The sequence below is a fragment of the Leopardus geoffroyi genome, chromosome C2 (assembly GCF_018350155.1).
Source record: "Leopardus geoffroyi isolate Oge1 chromosome C2, O.geoffroyi_Oge1_pat1.0, whole genome shotgun sequence".
Classification (NCBI taxonomy): domain Eukaryota; kingdom Metazoa; phylum Chordata; class Mammalia; order Carnivora; family Felidae; genus Leopardus; species Leopardus geoffroyi.
This window is the reverse complement of record NC_059333.1, coordinates 65,882,877-65,900,802: the sequence shown is the minus strand read 5'-3', so window position 1 is coordinate 65,900,802 and position 17,926 is coordinate 65,882,877. Positions and strand designations below refer to the sequence as shown.

General features: G+C 38.9%; 1 protein-coding gene across 6 annotated transcripts in view; it reads right to left on the bottom strand.

Moving 5' to 3' along the window:
* Positions 1-17,926, bottom strand: part of CFAP91 (cilia and flagella associated protein 91) — an 88,837-nt gene that overhangs the window by 25,557 nt on the left and 45,354 nt on the right. For all 6 annotated transcript variants that reach the window (XM_045502154.1, XM_045502153.1, XM_045502150.1 and 3 more), the window contains 3 exons: positions 15,203-15,360; positions 12,543-12,725; positions 11,512-11,654 (listed from right to left, as the gene is read on the bottom strand). In XM_045502154.1, coding sequence (XP_045358110.1) covers positions 11,512-11,654; positions 12,543-12,725; positions 15,203-15,360 — 484 coding nt within the window. The remainder of the gene's footprint in view (positions 1-11,511; positions 11,655-12,542; positions 12,726-15,202; positions 15,361-17,926) is intronic.

Below are 17,926 nucleotides of genomic sequence, written 5' to 3'. Positions count from 1 at the left end.
CAAAAGTATAATAAAACTAACAAAAATATTTGAGAATTTCTTCAATCTCAGTCTTATCATTGTCTTGAAAAATAAAGTTCCCAGGGAGAGAGAAAGGAACATGATTGAATATGAGAATATCAAGGAAATGCTCTTACCAAACAATACATTTTAACCTGCTTAAAAGACAAACTGGCTAGGCAACTGAGTTTAATCCATAGTTTTCATAAATGAAAGAAAGAACTGATTGTTACACTCTTTTAACCTACTTTAAGATGTAAGTAATTTGACAAGTCTTCAAAAATATATTCCAACCTAAATTACTACCAAGAATAGCCTGAAAATATTGTACTGTGGAAATTCTTTTATGCCATTCTAGATATTTTTCTTCCATGATTACTGTGACATAGCCCATAAAGTATTTTTTAAACCTTATACCACCTGTACCTTCATGTTTCTATGATTCTGAATTCTCAAAATAATGTTAGCCATAAGACTAAAAGCAGATACACTGTGTGGACATAAACCTGATATTTAGTGATTCTCTTCAATTCAAACCAATATTCTAAACTAACAGACTCCATACAATGGCATCTCATCCCAAATCCAAAAGGACATATAAAAACAAGGACAATAAAATAATGTGAATCCTATGACCCCATCAGCTACAACAAACATTAAACACAGCCCAATGTCTAGCCAGATTAGAATAAATCCCACATTATGCCTATTTACTTCAGTTCCTATTGCTTGATAACAGATGTCAGGCTATCAAAAACATTAAAAGGTATCCCAAAGGAAAGGGGAAAAAAAACCCCACAAAAACACAGTCTAAAGAGAGAAAGCAATCATCAGAACCAGATTCAGATAGGACATAAATGTTGGAATTATCAGACAGAAAATTTAAGATAACAATGATCAATATTATGATAAAGGCTCTAATGGAAAAGGTAGATGACATGCAAGAATAGATGAGTAATGTAAATAGAGACAGAAACTCAAAGAATCAAAAGGGAAGGCTAGAAATCAAAACACTATAACAGAAATGAAGAATGCCATCAATGGCTCATCAGTAAACTCCACATAGCTAAAAAAAAAAAAAAAAAAAAAAGAATCCAGGAATTTAAAGATAGGTCAATAAAAACTCCTCAACCTGAAATGCAAAGAGAAACAAACAAATAAATACAACAAGACATCCAAGAACTGTGAGACAATATCAAAAGGAGTAATGTGTGCAACTGGAATGCGAGATGGAGAAGAAAGAGAATGCAGAATAAATATTTGGAATAATAATGGCTGGAAACTTTGCTAAATTAATGACAAACACCAACCTACAGATCCAGAAAGCTTAAAAAAACGCCATGAAAGACACATACCTTAAACACACACACACACACATGCACACGCACACGCACACACACAAACACCACAGGCATATAGTATTTAAATTAGCGAAAACCAAAGACAAAGAAAGAAATCTGAAAGAAGCCAGAGGAAAAAACACCTTAGCTACTGAAAAACAAAGATAAAAATTACAGTGGAATTCTAGTCAGAAACCATCCATGCAAGAAGAGAATGGAGTGAAATCTTTGAAGTGTTGGGGGGAGGAAACCCCACCAACCTAGAATTCTATACTCAGTGAAATCATTATCCAAAAGTGAAAAGATCACAATTTTATACTTAACTGCTTCAAAGGATACTATCAAGAAAGTAAAAAGACATCCCACAGAATAGGAGGAAAATCTGCAAATCATTTATCTGATAAGGGTAGGCCTCAGAATATATACAGAACTCCTTTACCTCAACAATAAATAGACATTAAAAGTAATGTCTATAATAAACAATTAAAAGACAACCCAATTAAAAAATGAGCAAGGAATCTGAATAGACATACCACAGTGACATACCACCTCACACACACTAGGATGGCTATAATAAAAAGATGGGCAGTCACAAGTGATGGCAAAGATATGGAGAAATCAGAATCCTTATACATTCCTGGTAGGGCTGTAAAACAGTGCAACCACTTCTGAAACAGTCTGGCAGTTCCTCAAAAAGCAAAACATAGTTACTATGTGATCCAGTAACTCCATTCCTAGATCTAGAGCCAGGAGAACTGAAAAACTTATGTCACTCAAAAATCTGTACACAAATGTGCACAGCAGCATTGCTTAGATAAAAAGGAGAAACAACTCAAATTTCTATCAACTGATGAGCAGATAAATTGTAACACATCCACACAATGGAATATCATATAGTCACAGAAAGTAATGAGGTACTGAGACCTACTACAACATGGATGAACTTTGAAAACATTATGCTAAGTTAAAGAAACCAGACACAAAAGGCCATACATTGTGTGATTTCATTTATATGAAATGTTCAGAATAGGCAAATCCATAAATTGAAAGATTAGTGGTTGCCAGGGGCTCTGGGGAAGAGGGTAATTGGGAGTGACTGCTAATCGATATGGGGTTTCTTTTGGGATAAATAAGAATGTTCTGGAATTAGATAATGGTTATGGTTGAACAATCTTGTGAGCATACTAAAAACAATTGAATTGTATATTTTAAAAGGGTGAATTTTATGGTATTGAATTATATCTAAAAAAAAAAAATCACAAGAGAGAAACGAAGACTTCTTGAGACAGACAAAAACTGAAGGAGTTCATTGCCAGGAGACCTGTCCTGTAATAAATGGTAAAACAAGTTTTCCAGGCAGAAAAATGACATTGGTCAGAAACTTGCATTTCTATAAAGAAAGGAACAGTGGCACAGAAAGAATAAATGAAGGTAAATTAAACTATTTTTTCTTATTTTAATTGATCCAAAATATAACTGTTAAAGCAATGACAGTAAAAATGTATTGGGTGATTATAGCCTATGGATCAGTGAAATGAACGACAGCAATGCCACAGGGACTGTAGGGAGGAACTGGGAATAATCTGCTATAAGGGAAATGCTCTACATGGAAAGTGATAATATTACTTGAAGGTGGACTTAGATTATTTTATATGTAAACTCATATACTAGTTCACAAGACAAGCCTCACTAAATTTCAAAGAATAGGGATTCCTGACCATAGAGCAAATGAGTTAGAAGTTACTTCAAAAACGAGTTAAAATTCCTGCATATTTGGAAATTTAAAAACTTAAATACTCACAGGAGCAAAAACCATAACAGATGTTTTTAAAAAGTTAGATACTAATAAACACTTCATATCAAAACTAATGAAATATACCAAAATCAGTGTTTTGAAGGAAATGTTTAGCCTTAAATACTTTATAAAATTGATGAGTGCCTGAAAATTAATGAGCTACATGCCTATTTTAAGTTAGGAAAAGAACTACAAAGCAAAAAGAAAGAAGAGAGAAAGACATAATATGAATGGGAGTTAATACAATTGATAAAATATCTATAGTAAAGAAAATCAACAAATTTGGAGGTTCATTCCTTGGAAGAACAATACCAAGAAAATTAATAAGCCTCCAGTAAAGCTGAATAAGAAAAAAGAGTTAAAGCACAAATAAATAATATTATGACTGAAAAAGTAGGCACGGTTATAGATAAAACAAACGCTAAGAAGATTATAAAATAATACTATCAACGTATGCCAAAAAATTTGAAAAGTTAGGTGAAATGGACCTTGTAAAGAATGTAATTTACCAAAACAATGCAGAAAGATCTGTAAGTAGATCCCAGGAAGATGGCGGCGTAGGAGGACGCTGGGCTCACCGCGCGTCCTGCTGATCACTTAGATTCCACCTACACCTGCCTAAATAACCCAGAAAACCACCAGAGGATTAGCAGAGCGGAGTCGCCAGAGCCAAGCGCAGACGAGAGGCCCACGGAAGAGGGTAGGAAGGGCGGCAAGGCGGTGCGCGCTCCACGGACTGGCGGGAGGGAGCCGGGGCGGAGGGGCGGCTCGCCGGCCAAGCAGAGCCCCCGAGTCTGGCGGGCAAAAGCGGAGGGCCTGACGGACTGTGTTCCGACAGCAAGCGCGACTTAGCGTCTGGGAGGTCATAAGTTAACAGCTCTGCTCGGGAAGTAGGAAGGCTGGAGGACAAAGGGAGGGAGAGCTGCTGAGCCCCCGGACGACAGAGCTCAGTTTGGTGGGGAACAAAGGCGCTCGCCAGCGCCATCTCCCCTGCCCATCCCCCAGCCAAAATCCCAAAGAGAACCAGTTCCTGCCAGGGAACTTCCTCGCTCCGCGCAAACACCCAACTCTGTGCTTCTGCGGAGGAGCCAAACCTCCAGCAGCGGATCTGACTCCCTCCCGCTGCCACAGGGCCCCTCCTGAAGTGGATCACCTAAGGAGAAGCGAGCTAAGCCTGCCCCTCCTGCCCCTGTGCACCTTGCCTACCCACCCCAGCTAATACTCCAGATCCCCAGCATCACAAGCCTGGCAGTGTGCAAGTAGCCCAGACGGGCCATGCCACCCCACAGTGAATCCCGCCCCTAGGAGAGGGGAAGAGAAGGCACACACCAGTCTGACTGTGGCCCCAGCGGTGGGCCGGGGGCAGACATCAGGTCTGACTGCGACTGCGCCCACCAACTCCAGTTATACACCACAGCACAGGGGAAGTGCCCTGCAGGTCCTCACCACACCAGGGACTATCCAAAATGACCAAGCGGAAGAATTCCCCTCAGAAGAATCTCCAGGAAATAACAACAGCTAATGAGCTGATCAAAAAGGATTTAAATAATATAACAGAAAGTGAATTTAGAATAATAGTCATAAAATTAATTGCTGGGCTTGAAAACAGTATAGAGGACAGCAGAGAATCTCTTGCTACAGAGATCAAGGGACTAAGGAACAGTCACGAGGAGCTGAAAAACGCTTTAAATGAAATGCAAAACAAAATGGAAACCACCACGGCTCGGATTGAAGAGGCAGAGGAGAGAATAGGTGAACTAGAAGATAAAGTTATGGAAAAGAGGAAGCTGAGAAAAAGAGAGATAAAAAAATCCAGGAGTATGAGGGGAAAATTAGAGAACTAAGTGATACACTAAAAAGAAATAATATACGCATAATTGGTATCCCAGAGGAGGAAGAGAGAGGGAAAGGTGCTGAAGGGGTACTTGAAGAAATAATAGCTGAGAACTTCCCTGAACTGGGGAAGGAAAAAGGCATTGAAATCCAAGAGGCACAGAGAACTCCCTTCAGACGTAACTTGAATCGATCTTCTGCACGACATATCATAGTGAAACTGGCAAAATACAAGGATAAAGAGAAAATTCTGAAAGCAGCAAGGGGTAAACGTGCCCTCACATATAAAGGGAGACCTATAAGACTCGTGACTGATCTCTCTTTTGAAACTTGGCAGGCCAGAAGGAATTGGCACGAGATTTTCAGTGTGCTAGACAGAAAAAATATGCAGCCGAGAATCCTTTATCCAGCAAGTCTGTCATTTAGAATAGAAGGAGAGATAAAGGTCTTCCCAAACAAACAAAAACTGAAGGAATTTGTCACCACTAAACCAGCCCTACAAGAGATCCTAAGGGGGACCCTGTGAGACAAAGTACCAGAGACAACACTACAAGCATAAAACATACAGACATCACAATGACTCTAAACCCGTATCTTTCTATAATAACACTGAATGTAAATGGATTAAATGCGCCAACCAAAAGACATAGGGTATCAGAATGGATAAAAAAACAAGACCCATCTATTTGCTGTCTACAAGAGACTCATTTTAGACCTGAGGACACCTTTAGATTGAGAGTAAGGGGATGGAGAACTATTTATCATGCTACTGGAAGCCAAAAGAAAGCTGGAGTAGCCATACTTATATCAGACAAACTAGACTTTAAATTAAAGGCTGTAACAAGAGATGAAGAAGGACATTATATAATAGTTACAGGGTCTATCCATCAGGAAGAGCTAACAATTATCAATGTCTATGCGCTGAATACCGGAGCCCCCAAATATATAAAACAACTACTCATAAACATAAGCAACCTTATTGATAAGAATGTGGTAATTGCAGGGGACTTTAACACCCCACTTACAGAAATGGATAGATCATCTAGACACACGGTCAATAAAGAAACAAGGGCCCTGAATGACACATTGGATCAGATGGACTTGACAGATACATTTAGAACTCTGCATCCCAAAGCAACAGAATATACTTTCTTCTCGAGTGCACACGGAACATTCTCCAAGATAGATCATATACTGGGTCACAAAACAGCCCTTCATAAGTTTACCAGAATTGAAATAATACCATGCATACTTTCAGACCACAATGCTATGAAGCTTGAAATCAACCACAGAAAAAAGTCTGGAAAACCCCCAAAAGCATGGAGGTTAAAGAACACCCTACTAACGAATGAGTGGGTCAACCAGGCAATTAGAGAAGAAATTAAAAAATATATGGAAACAAACGAAAATGGAAATACAACAATCCAAACGCTTTGGGACGCGGCGAAGGCAGTCCTGAGAGGAAAATACATTGCAATCCAGGCCTATCTCAAGAAACAAGAAAATCCCAAATACAAAATCTAACAGCACACCTAAAGGAAATAGAAGCAGAACAGCAAAGACACCCCAAACCCAGCAGAAGAAGAGAAATAATAAAGATGAGCAGAAATAAACAATATAGAGTCTAAAAAAAACTATAGAGCAGATCAACGAAACCAAGAGTTGGTTTTTTGAAAAAATAAACAAAATTGACAAACCTCTAGCCAGGCTTCTCAAAAAGAAAAGGGAGATGACCCAAATAGATAAAATCATGAATGAAAATGGAATTATTACAACCAATCCCTCAGAGATACAAACAATTATCAGGGAATACTATGAAAAATTATATGCCAACAAATTGGACAACCTGGAAGAAATGGACAAATTCCTGAACACCCACACTCTTCCAAAACTCAATCAGGAGGAAATAGAAAGCTTGAACAGACCCATAACCAGCGAAGAAATTGAATCGGTTATCAAAAATCTCCCAACAAATAAGAGTCCAGGACCAGATGGCTTCCCAGGGGAGTTCTACCAGACGTTTAAAGCAGAGATAATACCTATCCTTCTCAAGCTATTCCAAGAAATAGAAAGGGAAGGAAAACTTCCAGACTCATTCTATGAAGCCAGTATTACTTTGATTCCTAAACCAGACAGAGACCCAGTAAAAAAAGAGAACTACCGGCCAATATCCCTGATGTATATGGATGCAAAAATTCTCAATAAAATACTAGCAAATCGAATTCAACGGCATATAAAAAGAATTATTCACCATGATCAAGTGGGATTCATTCCTGGGATGCAGGGCTGGTTCAACATTCGCAAATCAATCAACGTGATACATCACATTAACAAAAAAAAAGAGAAGAACCATATGATCCTATCAATCGATGCAGAAAAGGCCTTTGACAAAATCCAGCACCCTTTCTTAATAAAAACCCTTGAGAAAGTCGGGATAGAAGGAACATACTTAAAGATCATAAAAGCCATTTATGAAAAGCCCACAGCTAACATCATCCTCAACGGGGAAAAACAGAGCTTTTTCCCTGAGATCAGGAACACGACAGGGATGCCCACTCTCACCGCTGTTGTTTAACATAGTGCTGGAAGTTCTAGCATCAGCAATCAGACAACAAAAGGAAATCAAAGGCATCAAAATTGGCAAAGATGAAATCAAGCTTTCGCTTTTTGCAGATGACATGATATTATACATGGAAAATCCGATAGACTCCACCAAAAGTCTGCTAGAATTGATACATGAATTCAGCAAAGTTGCAGGATACAAAATCAATGTACAGAAATCAGTTGCATTCTTATACACTAACAATGAAGCAACAGAAAGACAAATAAAGAAACTGATCCCATTCACAATTGCACCAAGAAGCATAAAATACCTAGGAATAAATCTAACCAAAGATGTAAAGGATCTGTATGCTGAAAACTATAGAAAGCTTATGAAGGTAATTGAAGAAGATTTAAAGAAATGGAAAGACATTCCCTGCTCATGGATTGGAAAAATAAATATTGTCAAAATGTCAATACTACCCAAAGCTATCTACACATTCAATGCAATCCCAATCAAAATTGCACCAGCATTCTTTTTGAAACTAGAACAAGCAATCCTAAAATTCATATGGAACCACAAAAGGCCCCGAATAGCCAAAGGAATTTTGAAGAAGAAGACCAAAGCAGGAGGCATCACAATCCCAGACTTTAGCCTCTACTACAAAGCTGTCATCATCAAGACAGCATGGTATTGGCACAAAAACAGACACACAGACCAATGGAATAGAATAGAAACCCCAGAACTAGACCCACAAACGTATGGCCAACTCATCTTTGACAAAGCAGGAAAGAGCATCCAATGGAAAAAAGACAGCCTCTATAACAAATGGTGCTGGGAGAACTGGACAGCAACATGCAGAAGGTTGAAACTAGACCACTTTCTCACATCATTCACAAAAATAAACTCAAAATGGATAAAGAACCTGAATGTGAGACAGGAAACCATCAAAACCTTAGAGGAGAAAGCAGGAAAAGACCTCTCTGACCTCAGCCGTAGCAATCTCTTACTCGACACATCCCCAAAGGCAAGGGAATTAAAAGCAAAAGTGAATTACTGGGACCTTATGAAGATAAAAAGCTTCTGCACAGCAAAGGAAACAACCAACAAAACTAAAAGGCAACCAACGGAATGGGAAAAGATATTTGCAAATGACATATCGGACAAAGGGCTAGTATCCAGAATCTATAAAGAGCTCACCAAACTCCACACCCGAAAAACAAATAACCCAGTGAAGAAATGGGCAGAAAACATGAATAGACACTTCTCTAAAGAAGACATCCGGATGGCCAACAGGCACATGAAAAGATGTTCAACGTCGCTCCTTATCAGGGAAATACAAATCAAAACCACACTCAGATATCACCGCACGCCAGTCAGAGTGGCCAAAATGAACAAATCAGGAGACTATAAATGCTGGAGAGGATGTGGAGAAACGGGAACCCTCTTGCACTGTTGGTGGGAATGCAAATTGGTGCAGCCGCTCTGGAAAGCAGTGTGGAGGTTCCTCAGAAAATTAAAAATAGACCTACCCTATGACCCAGCAATAGCACTGCTAGGAATTTATCCAAGGGATACAGGAGTACTGATGCATAGGGGCACTTGTACCCCAATGTTCATAGCAGCACTCTCAACAATAGCCAAATTATGGAAAGAGCCTAAATGTCCATCAACTGATGAATGGATAAAGAAATTGTGGTTTATATACACAATGGAATACTACGTGGCAATGAGAAAAAGTGAAATATGGCCTTTTGTAGCAACGTGGATGGAACTGGAGAGTGTGATGCTAAGTGAAATAAGCCATACAGAGAAAGACAGATACCATATGGTTTCACTCTTATGTGGATCCTGAGAAACTTAACAGGAACCCATGGGGGAGGGGGAGGAAAAAAGAAAAAAAAAAAAAAGAGGTTAGAGTGGGAGAGAGCCAAAGCATAAGAGACTCTTAAAAACTGAGAACAAACTGAGGGTTGATGGGGGGTGGGAGGGAGGAGAGGGTGGGTGATGGGTATTGAGGAGGGCACCTTTTGGGATGAGCACTGGGTGTTGTATGGAAACCAATTTGACAATAAATTTCATATAATAATAAAAAAAAAGCCATCCCATTAGACCCTGGTGGATATATTACTAGAAAAATCAGATATTTCTCTTCCCCTTAGCTGTGTCTTCTCTCTCCCTAGCATGAGAGATAATTTTAGATTATATAGATGGGCTCTAAATGCTATTACATGTATCCTTATAAGAAAGAGGAATGAGAAGATTTGGCACACAGAGAAGATGATGTGAAGACAGAAGCAGCGACTGGAGAAATGTAACCATAAACCAAAGAATTCCAAGGAACGCTGCTAGCCACCAGAAGCTAGAAAACTAAAGGAATGGATTCTCCCCACAACATCTGGGAGAACCTCCACAGAACCTGCCCACACCTTGATTTTGAACTTTTGGCCTCTAGAACTGTGAGAGAATAAATTTCTGTTGTTTTAAGTTAAAAAAAAAAAAAAAAAAGATCTGTAAGTAGTACGGAAATGAAGGAGTGGTGAAAGCTTTCCCATGAAGGTAACATCTCAGATAATAATTCTACCAAACTGAAGAAACAGATCATCTTAAGCTTAAATTCTTTTCAAAAGTAGAGAAGAAGGAATACTCTGTAGTCATTTAAGAAGACCTGTATAACTCTGACACCAATACTGTACAGAATCAAAATGAGAAAGAAAAGTAAGGCCATTTCACTCACAGATATAGAATCAAAATTCTGAAAAATAAACTAGTAAATCAAATCCAACAATGTATTAAAAGTAAGATAAAACACCTTGACCAGGTTAGGCTCATCCTCAGTATGTAAGGATAGATTAATGTTTGTTTAAAAAAAAAAAGCAACTATAAATGTTCTTTATTATAATAATAATTTTAAAAAGAAAAATATATAATTATCTCAATAGATACAGCTGAAACATGTGATAAAATACAACATGAACACATGATTAAAAGCTTCAGTAAATTAGTAAGAGAAGAGAACTTCCACACCCTAACAAAAAGTATCTACTAACACATCTTACAGAAAGTGAGAGAATAATGAATGCAGAGTTCAAATGGGTAAATGGAGACAGGGGGATGAGGTGGGAAGAACCACATAAATACACATGAATTACTGTTAAGGTCCTAATTTTTATAGTGAGTATGGGCTCCCATGGATTCTTATTCCATTACCAAAACCAACTGAACAAACAAACATACGTGGACCAGTGGGGAGATTGTGTCGTGGACCAGAGAGTCTCAGTGCAGTTCCTACAGATCAGCATTACCTGGAAACTTGTAACAAATGCAAATACTCCAGCCCCACTTCTGACCTACTCAATCAGAAACTTTGGGGTTGGGCCCAGCAACACGTGTTTTAACAAGCCCTCTGGGTGATTCTGATGCCTGCTAAAGACTGAGCAGCACTATCATAAACCACGAATTCTAGAGTCTATACACCTACAGTCCAATTAACAAATGGGAAACACAGCTGGTGGCTCCTCTGTACTTGTTTCATGGGGACAACCATTGCACTTTCTCATTTAGTTGAGCTTTAAACTAGATCAGAGAGGCTTTGAATGTGACTCCCTGTTACTCTGGTAACAAATCTAAAAGGGAGAAAATGAGGCCTAGTACACTATTAAAACCAGCAGTAATTCCTAACACTAGAAACTTGCTACGCCTCCACGTAGTCTCAGATATTATGGAGATCCAAAGTCAGAACCACTTTTAGGAAGTAACATGACTTCCACCAAGACATTGGAGAACAACCTCCAAGAGATTTTCCTACAGTTTGAAATGAGGAAAAGAAGCATATTCATTCAGCATAGCAGAGGCAACTTCCAGAAGAGAAAAATCTAGGGAGGAAAAAAAATGTAGAGTTATCCGTTGAGAACTACTGGACATTGCAATTTTGGAGGTATGGTATTTCACTGCAAAAGTCCCACTAGAAGCATCTTGTCTATGAATAAGGATTATTATACCTTATGAACCTCTGCCAACTCATGGTCCATTCTTGCTGCCCTCTTGAGAAAACCAGCTTTCGTGGTAGTGACTTTTGGCTTTGGAGGTCTGATTCGGGGTTGTGTCACAAAATCTGGGAGACATGACTCAAGTTCAACTAATCCTACAGGAAAGAAGTACATGTTTTTTAGTATTTGGTGATTAAATTTAGCATTTTGAAAGCGTATTGTTAGTTTTAGGAGCTATTTGCCAAGTGGTTTCATTTAGAATTATTGATGAGGTAGAGCCCACATAATTGGAGTGGACCCAAAACGTAAAGCAAATTTCTGCATAATTAACTCATGTTCTCAGTGACTTAAGATTATAAAATGAGAATCCATTCTAATACAATATTTCCCTACAAAAATTTAGTAAATTCTACAATAATAATCAAGAGAAAATTAATGGTCATATGATACATGGGATCATCATTCTAAAGTAGATGTACACAAATTTATCTTATTCTGCTCTGGAGATGATCAGCCAGAGACACAAGTTCAAGAGTGTGACCATCAACTCATGATCTTGGCCATATACATGATGCTTCAACTTGTCAACTAAAATTTAAATAATCTAAATAAGCTTCTCTTGGACTTTGTAAGAGGTACAGCTCTATGAATTTATCCCCTGGTTATCCATTTCCTTGCCCACTAGTTTTCTAGCACTTCTTAAAGGGCTGATTTTGTGATATATTTCTTGTTTGCTTTGAAAATCTGATATAAAAGCTTTTTCAGTTTCATTTTTGTATAACTTTATTAGTGACACTGAACAAGTTTAAATGTTTAGTAGCTAAGCATTGACACACTGTTATATAGTATATCCATTTATTTGAGTCTTAGCAGTTTTTATTGGTTTGTATGAACTCATATTAATAATATTGAATATGTTCATTGCTACTTCTTGAAAATATTTTTACTTGTTGTTTAGCCTTTAATCCAATACTTCTTTCTCTTCTAGTACTTTAATCTAATACTCCTCTTATACTGGCCTTGTTATCATGTAAACATCTTACCTTCATAGGTGTTGAGATAGTGGTTTTTTACTACAAAGTCCTCTGAGTTGTTATCAGGGAAACGACCAAGGCGAGACAAAGGCCCATAGACCTGGGATGCATAGTCAGAATAATCCTTGATGATATTTCTTCTCTCCAACTTCCCTTCTATATTCTTTCCCTTTCCCACAAGTTTCCTGATTGCTAGAATAAAACATACCTCTGTGACTATCTCCAAAATATAGTTCTAAACAAATGCATAATAATAGGCCAGTTTTGTTTTTGTTCACAGAGAAACTACTGAACTGTGCAGTCATGAAGACCACTCACTGCAGACAGAATATAACACTAAAAACAGAGGTTAGTCCTCTGTGTGGCCCAGATCCTCATGAGACAAGCAGGAGTGACAGAAGTTGAGGCAATTAGTGTCCTCAATGGGTACTCGTCAAAAATCTTTTATAACTGGGGCACCTCGGTGGATCAGTTGGTTGAGCGTCCGACTTTGGCTCAGGTCATGATCTCCTGGTTCGTGGGTTTAAGCCCTGCATTGGGCTCTGTTCTGATAGCTCAGAGCCTAGAACCTGCTTCGGATTCTGTGTCTTTCTCTCTCTGCCCCTTGCTCACTTGCTCTTTCTCTCTCTCAAAAATAAATAAACATTAAAAAACTTAAAAAAAATTGAAGAACTGCATTCCAAGCTCTGAGGTAAGAAGGTGTATTCGGCAAAAGTCTTCCAGGCTTACAAACGAAACTCAAAGTAACTGAAAAATATATGTTCAGGGGAGATTTGGAGAATTATTTTCTCCTAGGAGAATAATTGCAAGGGAGGGAGACTACAGGTTCTTCAGTAATCTGACCATCTTGGTTAACAATAGAATAAAGCACAATATATCCCAGCTTAGAGCTCTAGAAGTGTTTGGCAGTCAGAGGGAAAAGGCTGAGCCGTGCACATTCAGAGTTCATTCATCTAAGGAGTCATGCTTGCTACCTCCACCGGCTCCTTCTCTTTCAGTCCTATCACAGAGCCAGCCGGTTTGAAGGCTCTATGCTGTGTGCTGTCAATGCATGCAAAGTCATACTGTGGGACTGCAAAGTCTTGTTGCAAGAGGCGGCTGCATGCACCACTGCTGACTTGTGGGTGTTTATGTTTGATCCTCAGTGCTTCTGTGTATAACTTGGGGTTTTAGAATTAAATAAAAATAGTTAACATTTTATTATTTACCTACAAAAGTCAGTCAACTCATCATTAGTTATACCAAGTACTGAAAAGAAAAAATGTTGACAATGTCTAACTACATACCTCGAAGCTAGTTAAGAGTTATTTTCACACACACACACACACACACACACACACACACACACACACGGCAAGTTCAGGGGCATATAAGTGAGAGCAGATAATAGGTGCCTCACTTATGATGGGAGGGAGTGGGGTCCTTAAAGGCCTCCCTGAGGAAGTGACATTTGAGTTCTGTCTTAGCCAGGGTTCCTCCAAAGGCAGAGCATGAGACAAAAGCAGTTGTGCAAGCAGTTTATTTGGGAGGTGATCCCAAAGGGCAGGAAGAGAGGGACAGGGGGAGTAAAAAAAAAAAAAAAGCTACTCAACCCATTGTTAGTATTGTGAAGTGCTGAAAAAAAAAAAAAACAAAAAAACAACCGTTGAACATGTATACCTAGCATCTAGTTAAAAGTTAAAGTTCACTAAAAATAATTTTATGGAATTAATTGTTATAAATGTTTTATTTTTGCTAGAAAAATAACAAATTTGATTTTTTAAGTTGTAATTACATTCTGTTAGTATACATTAAATTGATAATTTGCATATATAATTGATACATTACAATTTTATAAGTAAATTATATTAAAAGTTACTAAGCAAATAAAGCTATAAAGCTAAATCCTAATAAGTTAAATTTTTTTAAATTTTAATTTAGTTTTTATATAGTCCTTAAAAATTTTTTATATAGTCATTCTTTTTTTAAAAATTTTTTTTTTCAACGTTTATTTATTTTTGGGACAGAGAGAGACAGAGCATGAACGGGGGAGGGGCAGAGAGAGAGGGAGACACAGAATCGGAAACAGGCTCCAGGCTCCGAGCCATCAGCCCAGAGCCCGACGCGGGGCTCGAACTCACGGACCGCGAGATCGTGACCTGGCTGAAGTCGGACGCTTAACCGACTGCGCCACCCAGGCGCCCCTATAGTCATTCTTAATCATCCACTGACTACTCCTTTTATATGTACAGATATAATACATAAACAGATATACAGTATATCCATGGTATTAAAATTTCATGGGAGGGGGCAAGCAGGAGAAAATATGTCGACATGTCTCATTTAAGGGAAATAATTTAAAAAAAGGTTGAGAAATTGGGCTCTCTGGGAACTCAACCCATGAATATGAGAAGCCCATCCCCTACTCTCCCTCTCTCTCCCTCTCTCTCTCACACACACACACACACGCGCGTGCCAATAATGTCAGTAACTTGACTACCTGTTAGAACATTACTACTTGGTTTTCTTAGAAATTTTCCTCCAGTCTTCTACTTTTGAAAGTAACTCTTTTCCTTTAGTCATTTAATAACACTAGGACTCATAAGAAGTCTATCTAAATCAGGTTTGGTCAAAGATTCAAAGCAAAGCCAACTTTCCCATTCTCTTCATTGTTCATATTGCACCTTTACCTGATACATGTCTGTGCTGAATCTGTGCCAGTTTTGCCTCCTTTGCTTCCTGCAGTTTAGACCACTGGGCATTCAAATGCTTCATGTTCACTTCATTTTGATTCTCATCACGCTTCTTCAGCAGCTCTTTTAGGACTTCCAGGCGAATCTCCTGCAGTCTTTAAATTACCAAACATAAAGAAGTATGTGGTATCTCCAACAGAATGTTCTACTAGAGAGAAAGGGAACGCCTGCCATAAACAGGACCTTCTCTTTGGGCTGGTATCATATTCATGTATTTTAAAAAGACCACTCTGGCAAAAGTGTGACAAATGGATTAGGTGCTTGGGGAGGCAACTCAACAATAAATCTCTCTATAATAGGACTATGTCTGGGTGTAGTTCTGAAAGGCAAAGAGAAGTATGCCAGGTAAAAAAGAAAAAAAGGGGGGGGGGCGCTCTCAAGGCAGATGAGCCTAAATGAACAACAAAATGTATGTGTACAGTTCCAGGTCGACAGATATTGGCTAGAGGGTTAAGTAATAGGAGTGACGAGAAAATGAGGCAGCATGCTATCTTAAGGAATAAATGTGAAAATGCCAGGGTCTGGCATATACAGGCACTCAGTCAATCTTTGCCTCCCTTCCCCTTGTCTTCACCTTGTTCTCCCAGAGCTACCTTGCTCATGTGTATATAACCATGTATAGATGACTTCAAAATCTGTACCTCAAGCCCAGGTATTTCTAAACCAGAATTCCTGTCTACTTGAATTTCCAGCTATCCCCTGACAACCTCAAAAACGCCTGCTCATTTTGTTCCCCCAGAAATCTACTGTTTCTTATATCTTCTTCCCTCCTGTAATGATTCCTCCTCTAAAGCACTTCTTGCATCCATTCCCTAGCTCATGTTTTTGTCAACCCTCTCCTAACTTGGACTCTAGTTGCTAATCTAGTCTCTCTTCCTTCCAATCTTGCTCCACACAGCTGTCAAGATTTTCCTTCCTAAAATAGAATTTGAACATTTTACTCTTACTTAAAAATTCATAGACTAATTCATTCAGCCACTCATTTGTCAAATATTTATTAAGTGCTCACCATATGCCAGGCAGGAAACAAACAATGATGAACAAGATAAAACACCTTCTATCAAGAAGCACTGTTCTATTGGAGCAGGCGTATCAACTAGCATTTTATAAGACAAGGAGATACGTATCAGACCAGAAGAATGAAAAGACTGTGGGAGAAGAAATGACAGAGCATCTATGTTTAGCACTATTCCCAGTAGATGTGGGGAAGTTTGGGAAGGCTTCCTTACAGGAGGCATTAACTCTGTAGTCTTGAAGATAAACAAAGATTGAGATTTGCCACATTGACAAGGAAAAAACGATGCCTAAGCAGAGGAATCTGAATGTTCAAATCAAAGGGCTAGAGACAGAGCAAATAGGTCATGCTGGCAGCGCTTCTCAAAGTGAACGTAGAGGGGAGGGTGTGGAAGTAGTGACAAATGAAAATGGAGAAACAGGTATTTTTTAAAAAATAAGCCACACACCAATAGTCACCTTTCTCTCTGGAGTTAGAAATCCAAGGTTTGGTTCTCAAGTTCATCACTTACCTCAATTCCTTCAGTCATCAAATGGACGTAATAGTATCTCATCTATCCATCCCATAAGGTTGTTGTGAGTATTAAATGAATTAATGTCTACAATGTGGCAGGACAGTGGTTCCCAAACCTAAACATGCATCAGATCACCTGGAGCCCACGGCCTGACTCAGTAGGTCAGAAATACCTACTGAGGAGTACTGGGGAGGGGCCTGAAAATCTGCATTTCTAACAACTTCCCAGGTAATGCTAATGCTGCTGGTTTGTGCATCACACTTTGAGAACCACTGGCTTGGAACAAACATGGCTCCAGCACGTGGTAACCTCTCCACAAGTGTAACATGCTCTACGAATATCATCATCATCACTAATATTATCATCTACCTGATGGCTTTTTACCCTTCAACACCCAGCTCAGAGGCTACCTTCTCTCAGTTTTCCCAAATCTCCACTCACTCCAAACAGAACTAGCCAGAAACATTTTAAAGGTTTTTAATGTCCTTCTGATAAGAATATACCTCTCTAAATTGCAGCACTAAATTTAATTTTCTACAGACAGGATTGGGTACCTGATACCTACTTTGCCCCAAAGTACTTTACATTCTATTAGCTGCAAGCTTTTACCAAAACATCACACAGTCTGGATTCAGGGTTAATAGAAAGTGTTGTAAAAAGACAAACATATTTTGAATTCAGAACCACGTTGAGTCTAACTCTCCTGGTTCTTAACTCTAAGCACACTGTCAGGGGCCATGGTAGCATTGCTATGAGTAACAAAGTGCCTCGGCGCAGCCTGGAACAAAGAACAACCTCAATATGTTCCCTTTCTTTCCTTTCTTTCCTGCTGGGGAGCTGGAATTTGGGGGTTTTCATCATTTCTACACCTTCCAAGGACAGCCTCATTACTGAAAATACATTAGTTAAATGACTGAAAACCAGAAGTACCTTGGCATATTGTTGTTTATCCACCGTGAGTTCATTTCCTAATTGAGGAATTCCACAATTTGTCTTTTAAGTAGAAAATGCCCCTGTTAGCTGTAGCTAGAACCCAAGGTGTCCTGACTGTGAATCCAGTACGAGGGGGAATAAGAGACAGCTAGGAGGCTGATGGATATGAAGAGGGCCAAGGCCTAGGCAAAATGGCATC